Source organism: Pristiophorus japonicus, chromosome 5 (assembly GCF_044704955.1).
Source record: "Pristiophorus japonicus isolate sPriJap1 chromosome 5, sPriJap1.hap1, whole genome shotgun sequence".
Classification (NCBI taxonomy): Eukaryota; Metazoa; Chordata; class Chondrichthyes; family Pristiophoridae; genus Pristiophorus; species Pristiophorus japonicus.
The window spans coordinates 114,846,386-114,860,388 of NC_091981.1; the positions used below are offsets into that span (position 1 = coordinate 114,846,386).

The 14,003-nt window shown below is 47.1% G+C and overlaps 1 protein-coding gene across 5 annotated transcripts in view; it reads left to right on the forward strand.

Annotated features, from left to right (window-relative positions):
* The window catches only part of nek10 (NIMA-related kinase 10), a 436,136-nt gene that overhangs the window by 405,090 nt on the left and 17,043 nt on the right, over nt 1-14,003 (forward strand). For all 5 annotated transcript variants that reach the window (XM_070880873.1, XM_070880874.1, XM_070880876.1 and 2 more), the window contains 2 exons: nt 11,028-11,138; nt 12,740-12,848. In XM_070880873.1, the coding sequence (XP_070736974.1) occupies nt 11,028-11,138; nt 12,740-12,848 (220 nt within the window). The remainder of the gene's footprint in view (nt 1-11,027; nt 11,139-12,739; nt 12,849-14,003) is intronic.

A 14,003-nucleotide genomic window follows, 5' to 3' on the forward strand; every position in this document is an offset into this window, starting at 1 on the left:
TGCAGACTATTAGGACCTGTGGATTTATCCGCCTTTAATCCCATCAATTTCCCTAACACAATTTCCCGCCTAATAAGGATATATTTCAGTTCCTCATTCTCACTAGACCCACTGTCCCCTTGTACATTCCGAAGGTTATTTATATCTTCTGTGTCATGTAGGCCGAGGTCAGGTCCAACTTGGTGAACATCTTCCCTCCAGCCAGGGTCGCAAATAGGTCGTCTGCCTTGGGTAGCGGGTACTGGTCCTGCAGCTAAAAACGGTTAATCACTACTTTATAGTCCCTGCAAATTCTAACCGTGCCGTCCTCCTTAAGTACCGGGAAACCCGGACTGGCCCAGTCATTGAATTCCACCGGCACGATGATGCCTTCACGTTGCAGCCTATCCAGCTGAATTTCCACTTTTTCACGCATCATGTACGGTACCGCCCGTGCCTTGTGGTGGATGGGTCGCATACCGGGAACCAAATGGATCTGCACTTTCGCCCCCGAGAAGCTTCCAATGCCTGGCTCGAACAACGATGGGAACTTGCTCAGAACCTGGGTACATGAGGCGTCGTCGATGGACGAAAGTGCTCGGATGTCATCCCAGTTTCAGTGGATTTTTCCAAGCCAGCTTCTGCCAAACAATGTGGGGCCATCCCCTGGCACAATCTACAGTGGGAGTTTGTGTACTGCTCCGTCATAGGAGACTTTGACCAGCACTGCCAGTTACAGGGATTAGTTGCTTGGTGTCAGTCCTTAGTGTGGTGTGAATGGGGCTGAGCTTGGGCCTGTGTGCCTTATTGCCCCACAGTCTGTCGCAGGCCTTTTTACTCATTATGGACTGACTTGCCCCCATGTCCAGTTCCATAGATACTGGAACACCTTTCAGTTCAACTTTCAACATTATTGGTGGACATTTCGTAGTGAATGTGTGTACCCCGTACACTTCTGCCTCCTCCGTACGAGTCTCCAATTCAGTCTGATCCACAGTGGATCGATCTTCCTCTGCAATGCGGTGGTTTGCAGGGTTTGCAGCTCGCCTGCACATTCGTTCTGCAACCATTGCTCGCATAGTGCTTAAAGCAGCATTGATGGGGCTGATGATCACCTCCGCGGCTCCAACAAGATGTTAACTGCCTCGCATTAATGATTGATGGCGGAATCTGGGTTAATTGAGGTCGGGCCACAGCTGCCGGCGTGTACGTTCTGCCATGTACATTTCTGCTCGAGATCGACGTTACTTTATGCACAGTACTGGTCGAAACTTCTTTACTCTGCGAAATCTGTTTGGTGTTGTCGCTGGTGGACATAAATGCCTGGGCTATCGTTATGGCTTTACTTAGATTCGGAGTTTCTACAGTCAACAGTTTGCGAAGGATTGTCTCATACCCAATGCCTAGTACAAAAAAGTCTCTGAGCATTTGTTCTTGGAATCTTTCAAACTCACAATATTCTGTGAGGCGCCTTATTTCGGCGACATAGCTCGCCACTTCCTGGCCCTCCAATCGTTGACACGTGTAGAACCGATACCTCGCCATCAAAATGCTTTCCTTAGGATTTAGGTGCTCCCGGACCAGTGTACACAATTCCTCGTAGGATTTCTCTGTCGGTGTTGCCGGGACCAGGAGATATGAGGCCATAGGTTGTTGCCCCACAGACAGTTAGGAGGATCGCCTTTCGTTTGGTTGCGTTCTCGTCCTCTTCCAGCTCGTTGGCCACGAAGTATTGGTCGAGTCTCTTCACGAAGGCCTCCCAATCATCCCCTTCTGAGAACTCCTCCAGGATACCGACTGTTCTTTGCATTTTCACGTGGTTGTTCGTTACCTCATCACCAATTGGTACACTGATAATAAGGGATGCAACTGAGTACTGTGTACAATGAGCAAGTGTGGCCTTAGCTGCTTTAATAAGACTCCAGAATGTAGGTACCTCGTGGATGGCCTGCTTATATACTGTGCTTCCAAGAGATGCTGGGATCCCTTGGGGCTCCAACAGGTGGGCCTTCTGGTGGTCAGGTGTCATGCAGGTTACACAGGGTTAAATACATTACAGAAACTGATACCCAGATCAGGTCCACCTGCAGTACTGAATTCCAGGATTGGTACCATCCAGGGCTTATGTCCAAACAAATGTTGCTTTTTGAGCACAGTCAATTTATGTCATCATTTGAGAGCATGAGAAGCACCCAGCAAGGTGTTACAGCCAGTCTGGAATGGTCCACTAACTGCGTTGGTGCAGTGGTGTTTGACTGCTTCTCTGAAATGCAATCCACTGTGGTGTGCATGGCACTTTTACATCGATCTGCAGTAGAACTCCCCATTAATAGAAGTCCTAAACAGAGCCATGAGTTCTTTCAGGAATGTTCCAACTGACGCTGTTGAGACCTTTCCCGTCAGTGAGTCTGTCTGTCACATTCACCAGGATGGCACATTGGCCAGAAACAGACTTGAACAATCTCATTGCAGCCCTGCAGTGTGCTCCCACATAAATCAGTCACGTCTATTTGCAACACCAGTTTTCTGATTGGTCCCTTTGGAGGACAAGATACCCCCAACAGTTTATCTGAAAAGTATAATTTGATCCTGCCGGCTGCTGACAACACTGCAATGTGTAACGTGATCCAGTTTTTCCAGACTACAGAATGTGAAAGTCTAGTTAGCTTTGTGATGATCCTCTGTTAATAATGTTCTGTAATTATATTTCTAGTTGTGCTTGGCTGGTAAAATAAAAGAATTTTGGTTCTGCTCATTTCGGGGCGGTAATGGTAGCGGGGTGGTAAAGCTTGCACCCGGGAGCAGTTTGCGCCTCAGTCAGCAAAATTCATCAGCTGAGCCCTGAGTGTGGGGCGGAGCACCAAGGGAGGCATTGCACACTTCTTTTAGGGCGTTAGACCGGCTGAGCAAGCTAAAATCCAGAGCTAAACAGCCGGCCTCGGAGCTCCCTAAGAGAGGCCTGGGGGAAAAAACATCAAAAACATTCCCACTATATAACTCACGCCTTCACAACATAAATCGCAAAAAAATAGAAAATCACACTTACCTGTGGTTAACATTACTTACCTCACTATGGCCGCTACAGCTTGAAACGCCTGCTTCCACAGGTGTTCCTACTAGGGCGCTCTGTAGGGCGTTACGGGTCGGGCGGCAGCCACAAATTGAGCCAGTGTCACAACCAGGGAAGTTGCACATCAGCTCACCACTTCCGAGCAGTAATGCTCCGCGCCCTCCCCAAACCAGCACTGAATTTCCCGGCGGGGCGCTGGAAGCTGGCTGTCCGCCCGGAAGTGCTTACCGCCACTATTGCCGCCCCTCTGGGGCGCTAACATGGGTGGCAGAAGACCAAAAATCCAGCCAACAAAACTCTTAATTAGTGGGTTAGTTAATTCTTTGGAGTTTTATGTTTCTTTTCCTTCTGGAAGTGATAAAAATTCCTTAATTCTGAATGAAAGGACCGTGTGTATGGTGTGCAGGTGTTTTGCCCATAAGTGCTGTTCCTAAGTTTTCCTCGGAGTTTGTCGCTCTAGATTGTTGAAAATTAGACTGCAGGTTCAGTCCTTGTGTGGGAGCCGAGTGTAGCGCAATGGTTGTGCTCGCAAACACGTGGTTGCTAATGCCCAGAAGCCATGCATGAAGCCGGAGAGTGCGAGAGGCGGAAAAATGCATAGGACCCCGAGCACCAACACCACCAAACCCCGGGACCCTCACACACTCACTGAGGGCCAAGGCCCAGGCTGGGTTTCCACCCTCAACTGATTGTCGCTGGGTCCCAAAAGCCAGACTCCCTGCCAAGGCCGCAGCCTACTGCTCAGGCCTGTCCCCGCCAAACTGCTCCACAGATCGCTAGCGATGGTCTGACAAGAGACTCCAGCCTTGTGCCCTCGTACCCACAAAAATAGCCCAACCTGCTGCCGGTTCCTGTGTCCTTTCACCACCCATAGCCCTGCCCTCTAACTACCTCGGCCTGCTGCCGGGCCCTGTACACCTGCACCATCCCACCCTACGCCTCCCAAAAAAATACTCCAGCATGCTGCCAGGCCCTGTACGCCTGCACTTTGCCCCACCACCACCCCCCCCCCCAAAAAAATACTCCAGTCCGGTGCCAAACCCTGTGCAACTGCAGTCAATCCTCAGCTGATTCTCGCTGGGTCTCCACACCCAGACACCTACCCCGAGGCTATGACCTACTGCTCAGGCCTGTGCCCTCCAACCTGTCCCACAGGTCGCAATGCTCTGACAAGGGCCCTCCGGTGTTCATGTACGGTTCTGGTGGGAGCTAGACATTATTTAGGCCCTGTCCCCCCCCATACGTGTGCATATGTAGAAGGACCATGCAAATAATCACTCCATCCCAGGAGCAACTCAATGGCATCCAGTAACCTAATTTCCTTATCTCTCTAGAGTATTACCTAGATGAAACATTATATTAGGCATTGGGAAAAAGACTTAGTGCACAGTCACTATGTGAGAAAACACTCAGGTGCGGAACAAATTCACTGTTAGGTAAATAAAGCGTTTGATTTGCATTTCCATTTTGTTCTGAGAGTTAATTTTTACTGGTGCAGATGTCTGCAGTTGGACGTGAATGAATGAGCATGGAAGGTAAATGAGATCAAATAGAGAATAATAGTGTGCACAGTTCTTGCAGGAACAGTTTACTGAGGACAAGTATTCAGAATGCTTTTACTGGTGCGACTTGGATGTTTAATTAAAATAGTTGTTTATTCAATTTACGTCCTTGGCTGCTGCCAGTGCAGGAAGCAGCTCCTGAGCCTCAGACTACTGTTAACCTCCTCAGGGATGGCCTGAGCTTCTTCTTACACTTCTTCCATGGCGACTCCTCTGTGATAGCAAAATTGTGCAGCAAACAGCACACCATTATCATTTTGCTAAGATGCTTTTGCCAAGCTATGCTATAGCACATTTCCAGACAATGCTGCAGTTTATCTGAGGTATTCTCTAATTGTACTGTTGTGAAGGCCTGTGCCTCATTATATTTGATTTCAGCCACAGTTTGTAAGTTTTGGACTGATGTCAAGAACCTTGGGTGAAAAGAATATCCCTGGTTCCCAGGATCCATCTAATTTAGATATTCCATTATATAATGGTGGTGAACATTAAATGTGTAATGGTGGCTTCAAGGTTGCCTGCCATCCACCTGCATGATAGGGAAAGTGCTCGAATCTATTATTAAGAACATGGTAGCAGGGCACTTAGAAAATAATAATAGGATCGGGCAGAGTCAACATGGATTTATGAAAGGGAAATCATGTTTGACAAATCTGTTAAGAGTTTTTTGCGGTTGTAACTACTAGAATAGATATGGGGGGACCAGTGGATGTGGTGTATTTGGATTTTCAGAAGGCATTCGACAAGGTGCCTCACAAGAGGTTATTAAACAAAATTAGGGCTCATGGGATTCGGGATAATATACTAGCATGGATTGAGGATTTGTTAACGGACAGAAGACAGAGAGTAGGAATAAACAAGTCATTTTCGGATTGGGAGGCTGTAACTAGTGCCGCAAAGATTGGTGCTTGGGCCCCAGCTATTCACAATCTATATCAATGATTTGGATGAGGGGACCAAATGTACTATATCCAAGTTAGCCGATGATACAAAGCTAGGTGGGAATGTAAGTTGTGAGGAGGATACAAAGAGGCTTCAAGGTGATATAGACAGGCTAAGTGAATGGGCAAGATCATGGCAAATGGAATACAGGGTATAATGTGGAGAAATGTGAAGTTATACACTTTAGTAAGAAAAATAGAACAGCAAAATATTTTTTTAATGGTGATAGATTGGGAAATGTTGGTGTTCAGAGGGACCTGGATGTCCTTGTACAGGAATCACTGAAAGTTAACATGCAGGTACAGCAAGAAATTAAGAAAGCAAATGGTATGATGGCCTTTATTACAAAAGGATTTGAGTCAGTCAGTCATAGGCAATCCCTCGGAATTGAGGAAGACTTGCTTCCACTCCAGAAATGAGTTCTTTGGTGGCTGAACAGTCCAATACGAGAGTCACAGACCCTGTCACAGGTGGGACAGATAGTCGTTAGGGAAAGGGTGGGTGGGACTGGTTTGCCGCATGCTCTTTCTGCTGCCTGTGCTTGATTTCTGCATGCTCTCAGTATTGAGACTCGAGGTGCTCTTCCTCCATTTCGGGCGATCTTGGGCCAGGGACTCCTAGGTGTCAGTGGGGATGTCACACTTTATCAGGGAGGCTTTGAGGGTGTCCTTGTAGCGTTTCCGCTGCCCACCTTTGGCTCATTTGCCGTGAAGGAGCGCCGAGTAGAGCACTTGCTTTGGGAGTCTCGTGTCTGGCATGCGAACTATGTGGCCTGCCCAGTGGAGCTGATCGAGTGTGGTCAGTGCTTCAATGCTGGGGATGTTGGCCTGGACGAGGACGCTAACGTTGGTGCGCCTGTCCTCCCAGGGGATTTGTAGGATCTTGCGGAGACATCGTTGGTGATATTTCTCCAGCGAATTGAGGTGTCTGCTGTACATGGTCCATGTCTCTGAGCTATACAGGAGGGTGGGTATTACTACAGCCCTGTAGACCATGTGGCAGTTTTGAGGGCCTGGTCTTCAAACACTCTGTTCCTCAGGCGGCCGATGGCTGCACTGGCACACTGGAGGTGGTGTTGGACCTCATCGTCGATGCCTGCTCTTGTTGATAGGAGGCTCCTGAGATATGGGAAGTGCTCCAAAGCAAGTGCTCTACTCAGAGCTCCTTCACAGCAAACGAGCCAAAGGTGGGCAGGATGACACTATAAATATGATAATAATACCCTGCTTTGCTGGTTTAAGGATGCAGTTATTTGCACCGTGTTTTGGCTGATTGGCTCTCCATTATCACATGACCTGATTGCTGATTTGTCCCCTTGGAGGATAAGCCACACCCAGATGTTTCTCTGGAATGTGCAATTGGAACCTCCCAGCCCAAGTTCTGAGTGACTTTGCAAACTTTAATTCGAGCCATTCTGACTTCAGAACTCCCCTGCAAGCAGTCACAGAGAGGATAGAGCTGAATAAACCCAGCAAAAGCATCCCAAGTCCCTCACCCTAACCCAAGTGCATGCCTCCCCCCGCCAAAGTCCCTGACACCTCCAACCCAAGTTCATGCCTCCCCCAGCCCAAGTTCCTTACACCCCCCCACTCCCCCCACCAGCCTGCACATGCCGCCCCCAGTCGAAGTTCCTGACCCCAGCCTAAGTGCATGCCTCCCCCAGAGTTCCTCTCTCCCCTTCGAATCCCCCCTTCCACTTCCCCATCTCTCTCCCCATCTCTCTCTCTCTCCCCATCTCTCTCTCTCCCCCTATCTCTCCCTCCCACCATCTCTCTCTCCCTCCAACCATCTCTATCTCTCCCACCATCTCTCTCTCTCTCTCTCTCTCACCATCTCTCTCCCACCATCTCTCTCTCCCACCATCTCTCTCTCTCTCTCTCTCTCTCTCTCCCACCATCTCTCTCTCTCTCTCCCACTATATATCTCTCTCTCCCACCATCTCTCTCTCTTTCACCCATCTCTCTCTCTCTCTCCTCCATCTCTCTCTCTTACCCCCCCCCGCCCCCTCCCCACGTCGTCTCTCTCTTTCCGGCCCCCCCCCTCGTTATCTCTCTCTCTCCCCCCTGCTTTCTCTCTCTCTCTTCCCCCCTCCCCCATCTCTCTCCCTTTCTCCACTCCCCCCCCCCACCCCCATCGTCTCTTCCCCCCCCCCCCATCATCTCTTTCCCCCTGTTGTCTCTCCTTCCCCCCCCATAGTCTCTCCCCCCCCCCCCCGTCATCTCTTCCTCCCCCCCCCGGTGTCTCTTCCTCACCCCCCCCCCAGCGTCTCTTCCCCCCACCCCCCCCCCCGATGTCTCTGCCCCCCTCACCCCTGTCGTCTCTGTCCCCACCACCCCCGTCGTCTCTTCCCCCTCCCCCATCGTTTCTCTCTTCACCCCTCCCCCGGCTTGCCGCCTCTCTCTTCACCTTCCCCGCCCCCCCCACCATTTTCTCTTCCACAGAAGGCCGCAATAATGCAAAGGCTGGAAGCAAATCCAACTGCAGCAGACTCGATGCGGACTCGTCGGGGCCCCGGTTCTGGGTCCGACAAGTCTGCGTACACGCCAGAGGGTGCAGGTGCAGAAAAAACACAGGTCAGAGAGCTCGGGACCAGGAGCATTGGTGATCATAAGTACTTACCTTTTTTTTTAAATTCTATGCTGTTTAGCATTGGTTTTCACGGGGGCAAACAGCACTGGTGCTAGTTGCCTTAGACCCAAACCAAAGTTGCAAGAAGGAGCAGAAACAGGCGGTAGGCCCCTTATTTGCATATGTTAATGACCTAACGCCTGCTCCAGACGTGGGTAAAGGATGCCACTTGTTTGGCCTTTACCAAAATGGCTCCCAGTGCAGCCAGCACCAGAATTGTTTGTGCATGGCTCGGACACCATTTTGGGAAAATGTGAGGTTATCCACTTTAGCAGGAAATTTTTTTTTAAATTATTATTTAAATGGGGAGCAATTACAAAATGCTGCAGTACAGAGGGACCTAGGGGTTCTTGTGCATTAAACGCAAAACGTTAGCATGCAGGTACAGCAAGTAATTAGGAAGACAAATGAAATGCTGGCCTTTATTGCAAGGGGGATAGAGTATAAAAGTAGGGAAATCCTGCTACAACTGTACAGGGCGTTGGCAAGACCACACCTGGAGTACTGCGTACAGTTTTGGTCTCCTTATTTAAGGAAGGATATACTTGCATTGGAGGCAGTTCAGAGAAGGTTCACGAGGTTGATTCCTGAGATGAGGGGGTAGTCATATGAAGAAACGTTGGGCCTATACTCCTTGGCGTTTAGAAGAATGAGAGGTGATCTTATTGAAACATATAAGATTCTGAGGGGGCTGGACAGGATAGATGCAGAGAGGATGTTTCCCCTCATGGGGGAATCTAGAACGAGGGGGCATAGTTTCAGAATAAGGGGTCGACCATTTGAAACAGATGAGGAGGAATTTCTTCTCAGAGGGTTGTGAATCTTTGGAATTCTCTACCCCAGAGAGCTGTGGAAGCTGGGACTTTGAATATATTTAAGGTAGAGATAGACAGATTTTTGAATGATAAGGGAATCAAGTGTTATAGTGAGTGGGTGGGGAAGTGGAGTTGAGGCCAGGATCAGATCGGCCAGCATCATATCAACCATAATCTTATTGAATGGCGGAGCAGGCTCAAGTGGCCAAATGGCCTATTCCTGCTCCTACTTCTTATATTCTTATGGACACAAAATTGTACCCACAGCGCTGAAAAACTGGGTGCTACAGAGCCAAATTTCTAGGTCTAATTTTCTTATATTATTTGCATAGGGTGAAACTTTGGAGAAGAATTAAAACTCTTAGCAATCCTAATATTACTTACAGTGAGTGTACAACATAGCTAGTACTCTAACAATTCCAGTAAATCTTAATATAGGTATTTTATTTTTGTTGCAATTTCACATGTTAAATACATTTAAAGTAATACATTTAAAATATCACAAGAGAAGCTGGACTGTCTGTTGCTCCTGCATGCTTAATTTGTGAAAGAAAAAATCTTAATTTTTTATCATAGTTTCTAAGAAGAGAAACAGTTCAATTTATTAGGAAATCATAAACTTTTCTTGAAAATATAGACTATCAGAAAGAATGCAAGATGAAGTTATTAAGTAAAAAGACATGCTGATTTCATGCTCATTAAAGTAAAGGGTAATGGAATGCTTACATTTCAAGCAAATTTAGCATCAACCATTCTCAAGTCAGGTATAGCAGCCAGCTGCAAGTCAAACTCTCGACACTTTGTGCTGGATTTCAGGCTTTTCTGCTTTCTGGTTGAAAAATTATCGACCGGGAATAGTTTGCGTCTTGGTACTTAAGTTTGGGCATCTGGGCCTTGCTTCAAGAGGTGCAGCGCTAAGGGAGGCATTGTGCACGTCTCTTGGCGCAAGAATGGGAAACTGGCGAACTAAAGTGACAAGGCGTGAGCACTCCAAGAGAGGCCTGGGGGAGGGGGGGCAACTTAAAAAAAACATAAAAATGTTCCCAAAACATTGCCCACGTCACCATCGCAAAAAAATTAAAAGAACAAACACTCGGACTTACCTTTGGAGTACTTTACCTTCCTCACCGCCGCTGGCATGGCTGGACCACTCTGATTTCCCAGGTGGTCATTGCTGGCGCACTTCCAAGCAGACGGGTCAGGCAGAAGCTCAAACCCGCGCCGGTGCTGCAACCAGGGCCGTTCGGCGCAGCTCTTTCCAACGGTGCACAGCCACAAAACCCAACCGGAGGATCGCGGCGGGGTGCTGGAGACCACACCGCCATCTTTCACACCGCTCCGGAGCGCAAAGGACCAGAAAATTAAGTCCAATCTCTGAATAACACCTACTGTACCAACGTGACATTTCCAATTTACACACCAACAATTCTATGGCCTCTCTGAGTATTAGATTGACAATTAGTGTTCAATAGGGGCATCTTTGTGGCTGAACCAATAGAATTTCATACATAAACACATTTCACCATATCATTAGCAGAGAGACGATGCCTTCATATTTTGTCTGATTTGGATTCAAACCCAGGCGCCAGAGTTGAAAAGAGCAGTGTGCATTGCATCTCTCAGTTGAAGACAATTCATTTTAAGACCAGCTTTTTTAAAAAACTTTGTACCAAGAGGTAAGTGAACGTAAGAACAATCTGTGGATGTATTGTATTGTTCCTGAAGTTCCCAAATGACAGGTATAAATGGAAATAAGTACATCACATCACGTGCATAAAGTGAAGCCACTTTGACATTCTTACAATAATATTTTCTTTTGAAACTTAGGATGTATTTCACAATTCATAAAATGTTTGGTGCTTTTGGATTGTTTAATGAGGCCACAACATACATTGTGCATTATGGCATATAAAAATTGCTAAGTGCAGTACCTTCAGACTCCTGCATTGAGAAACTATATTGATTTTTCTCTAATTTAAGTATGAACTAATTAGAAGTTCTCATTTAAAGTATTTTTTTCTTTCCTCACAGCTTCCACCTACTTTACACCACAACTTTCGAAAAAGTGTAATTGAGAGGTTTAAGAAGTCATTATTCAGTCCACAAAGCAACCCTTGCAACTTGAAAGCAGAGCTCAAAAAGGTTTGTTGTCATAACACATATAAAATGATCTGATGCAATTATGTGAAAGTTCAATATTCAGTAATTTCAAAGATATACTTCTGAACCACATAGAGATCTTCAAAGTGAAGGGATAATAAATAATAGGGGTAATTTCAAAAGTTTCAAAAATCACAGGAAACATCTGTCAAATTATTAATGTGCAAAAGATTAAATCCACATTTAAACTGAAATCTGAATCAATTGTAATGAGTTATTCAAATACAGAGTGACTATTTGTCCCAACTCGCGCTTCTGCGCATGCGTCTCCTGATGCACGTGCAGAAGCAAGAGTTAGGACAAAAAGTCTCCGACTCCGCCCCCCTCTCCCCAATCCCCCAGCGCAATTTCCACCAACCCTTTTCTGCGCATGGGTCCTCTTTCCCCTCCCCGACGCCCGATCCAGAACCGTCCCCGACACGATGTTGCCTGCTGAGCTGCCGGCCGCCCAGCCTTGAGACCCCGCTGAGCCCTGAGCTCCCCGCTGAGCCACCGAGCTCCCCACTGGGCCACCGAGTCCCGAGCTCCCCGCTGGGCCGCCGAGCCCAGAGCTCCCTGCTGGGCCACTGAGCCCCGAGCACCCCGCTGGGCCCTGAGCTCCGAGCTCCCCGCTGGGCCGCCGAGCCCCGAGCTCCCCACTGGGCCACTGAGCCCCGAGCTCCCCGCTGGGCCGTCGAGCCCTGAGCTCTCCGCGCGACCGCCGAGCCCCGAGCTCCCTGCTGGACTGCCGAGCCCTGAGCCCCTCGCTGGGTCCCGAGCTCCCTGCTGGTCTGCTGAGCTCTCTGCCGCTGAGCCCCAAGCTGCCCGCTGGGCCACAGAGCCCTAAGCTTGCGGGGAGAGCGGCAGGCGACAGGAGGGGAGAGAGAGAGAGAGCCTGGATTGGTGGGAGGGGGGAGCGGTGAGAGACGGGATTGGGGAGGGTGAGAGAGGGAACTCAGGGAAGACAAATCACATTCTTCCAACCCCCTTTACACCCACACTCGACATCGTTGGAGAGGATGAAATCCAGAAGTCACGACACTGTCACTATTCATTTCATACCCAATAAACCTGTTCACAATCTGCACACAATGCCCCATCGATGGCGCGGGAGAGCGTGGTAAGGTCATGCACTTGCGCTTGGGTAAGGGACTTGGGCTGGGGGAGGGACGTACTTGCACTGGGGTAAGGGACTTCGGCTGGGGGAAGGATGTGTCCTTTCTGGCTTCTGAAGTCCAAATGGATCATGTTACAACATGCAAAGTTTGGCTGGGTGGTTCCATTTATACATTCCAGAGAAACTTCAGGGTGTGGCTTATCCTCCAAGGGGATCAATCAGCAATAGGTCATGTGATAATGGAGAGCCAATCAGAGAAACGGCTGCTATTCTGTTAGTACAAATAAACACAACCATTTAAATATTCAATGACTTTTCTTTATAAGTAATTCCAAATAATTTTGGATTAGTACATTGTGGAAAGATTATCAATTGAATATGGATTGCAAATATCAAACAAGTTATCTTATGTTGTATTTCTTCACAAGTGCATTCTTTCATACCCTTTTGAGATTCTATGTAGCAAATTTGACTTTTTTTCTGATAGCTCCTTCAAGGATCCCCTGAACTGATTGAACTGAACTTTGTGACAGCGGATTGTAATTTAATGCGTCAAACATCAAGAGAGAATGCCGCGTTTCCTGGAGACAGAGCAGGTAATAATCATCTAATAGATACCTGACCTATCCCACAAAGCATGTTGAACCTGGAGTGTTATTTATGAGTGAGTTAAACCAAACAACGTGAGCAAAGGCCCTGTCATTTTACTTGTTAATGCATTGGAACCACCCTGTTCAACCAATTGTTTATTTTAAGTGAAATACCTTGTATAGACATTGAATACAAATTACTTAACTACAAAAACAACTAAAATATTTTGCTTGTGAGAGGAAAAATTACAACTTCTTGCATTTATACGTAGCACCTTTAACGTAATGACAGAAAGCATGGTTGAGAAGATACATTTTTAAGAATCTTTTAACAGCGGGAGAGAAAGAACAAGGCACAGGGGTTTAGGGAGAATTATCTGGAGAATAGGGCTGCGTTGACACTTAACAAAGACCCCTACCAGCTAAAATGTTTGTTGTAAAATTAAGCTTTATTGTAATGATGTGAACGTATAGACCAGAGATTGTGTACATAGCTAAATATTTCAACTGTTTAGAATAAGGATGATCAGTTTACAAAATTGAATGATATGAAAACAAATTTGCTTGTTTATGCTCCTCAATAATTTATGAATGACGTATTAATTCTGCACATTCCAACTCTCTTAGAGGTTCTTATGTTCATGAATAATCATGCTTTTTGAAGTTTTATTCACAACAATATCTAATCTAGCCTATTCAAAGGTAAAGAAAGACTTTAATTTATATAGCATCTTCCACAATCTCAGGGTGTCCCAAAGTGCATGCCAATTACAGCCAATGAAGTACTTTTGAAGTGTAGTCACTGTTCTACTGTAGGAAACAGAAAAGCTAATTTGTGCACAGCCAGGTCTCACAAACAGTAATGTGATAATGACTAGACAATCTGTTTTTATTGATGTTGGTTGAGAGATAAATATTGGGTAGGACATGGGGGAGAACTCCTCTGCTCTTCTTTGAATTAGTACCATGGGATCTTTTACGTCCACCTGAGAGAGCAGATGGGGCCTAAGTTTAACGTCTAATTGGAAATATGGTACCTTCGTGAGTGCAGCACTCCCTTATAGTGTCTGACTTGATTTTGTGCTTAATTCTCTGGAGTGGGGCTTGAACCCACAACCTTCTGACTCTGAGGTGAGGGTGCTACCACTGAAGCAAGGCTGA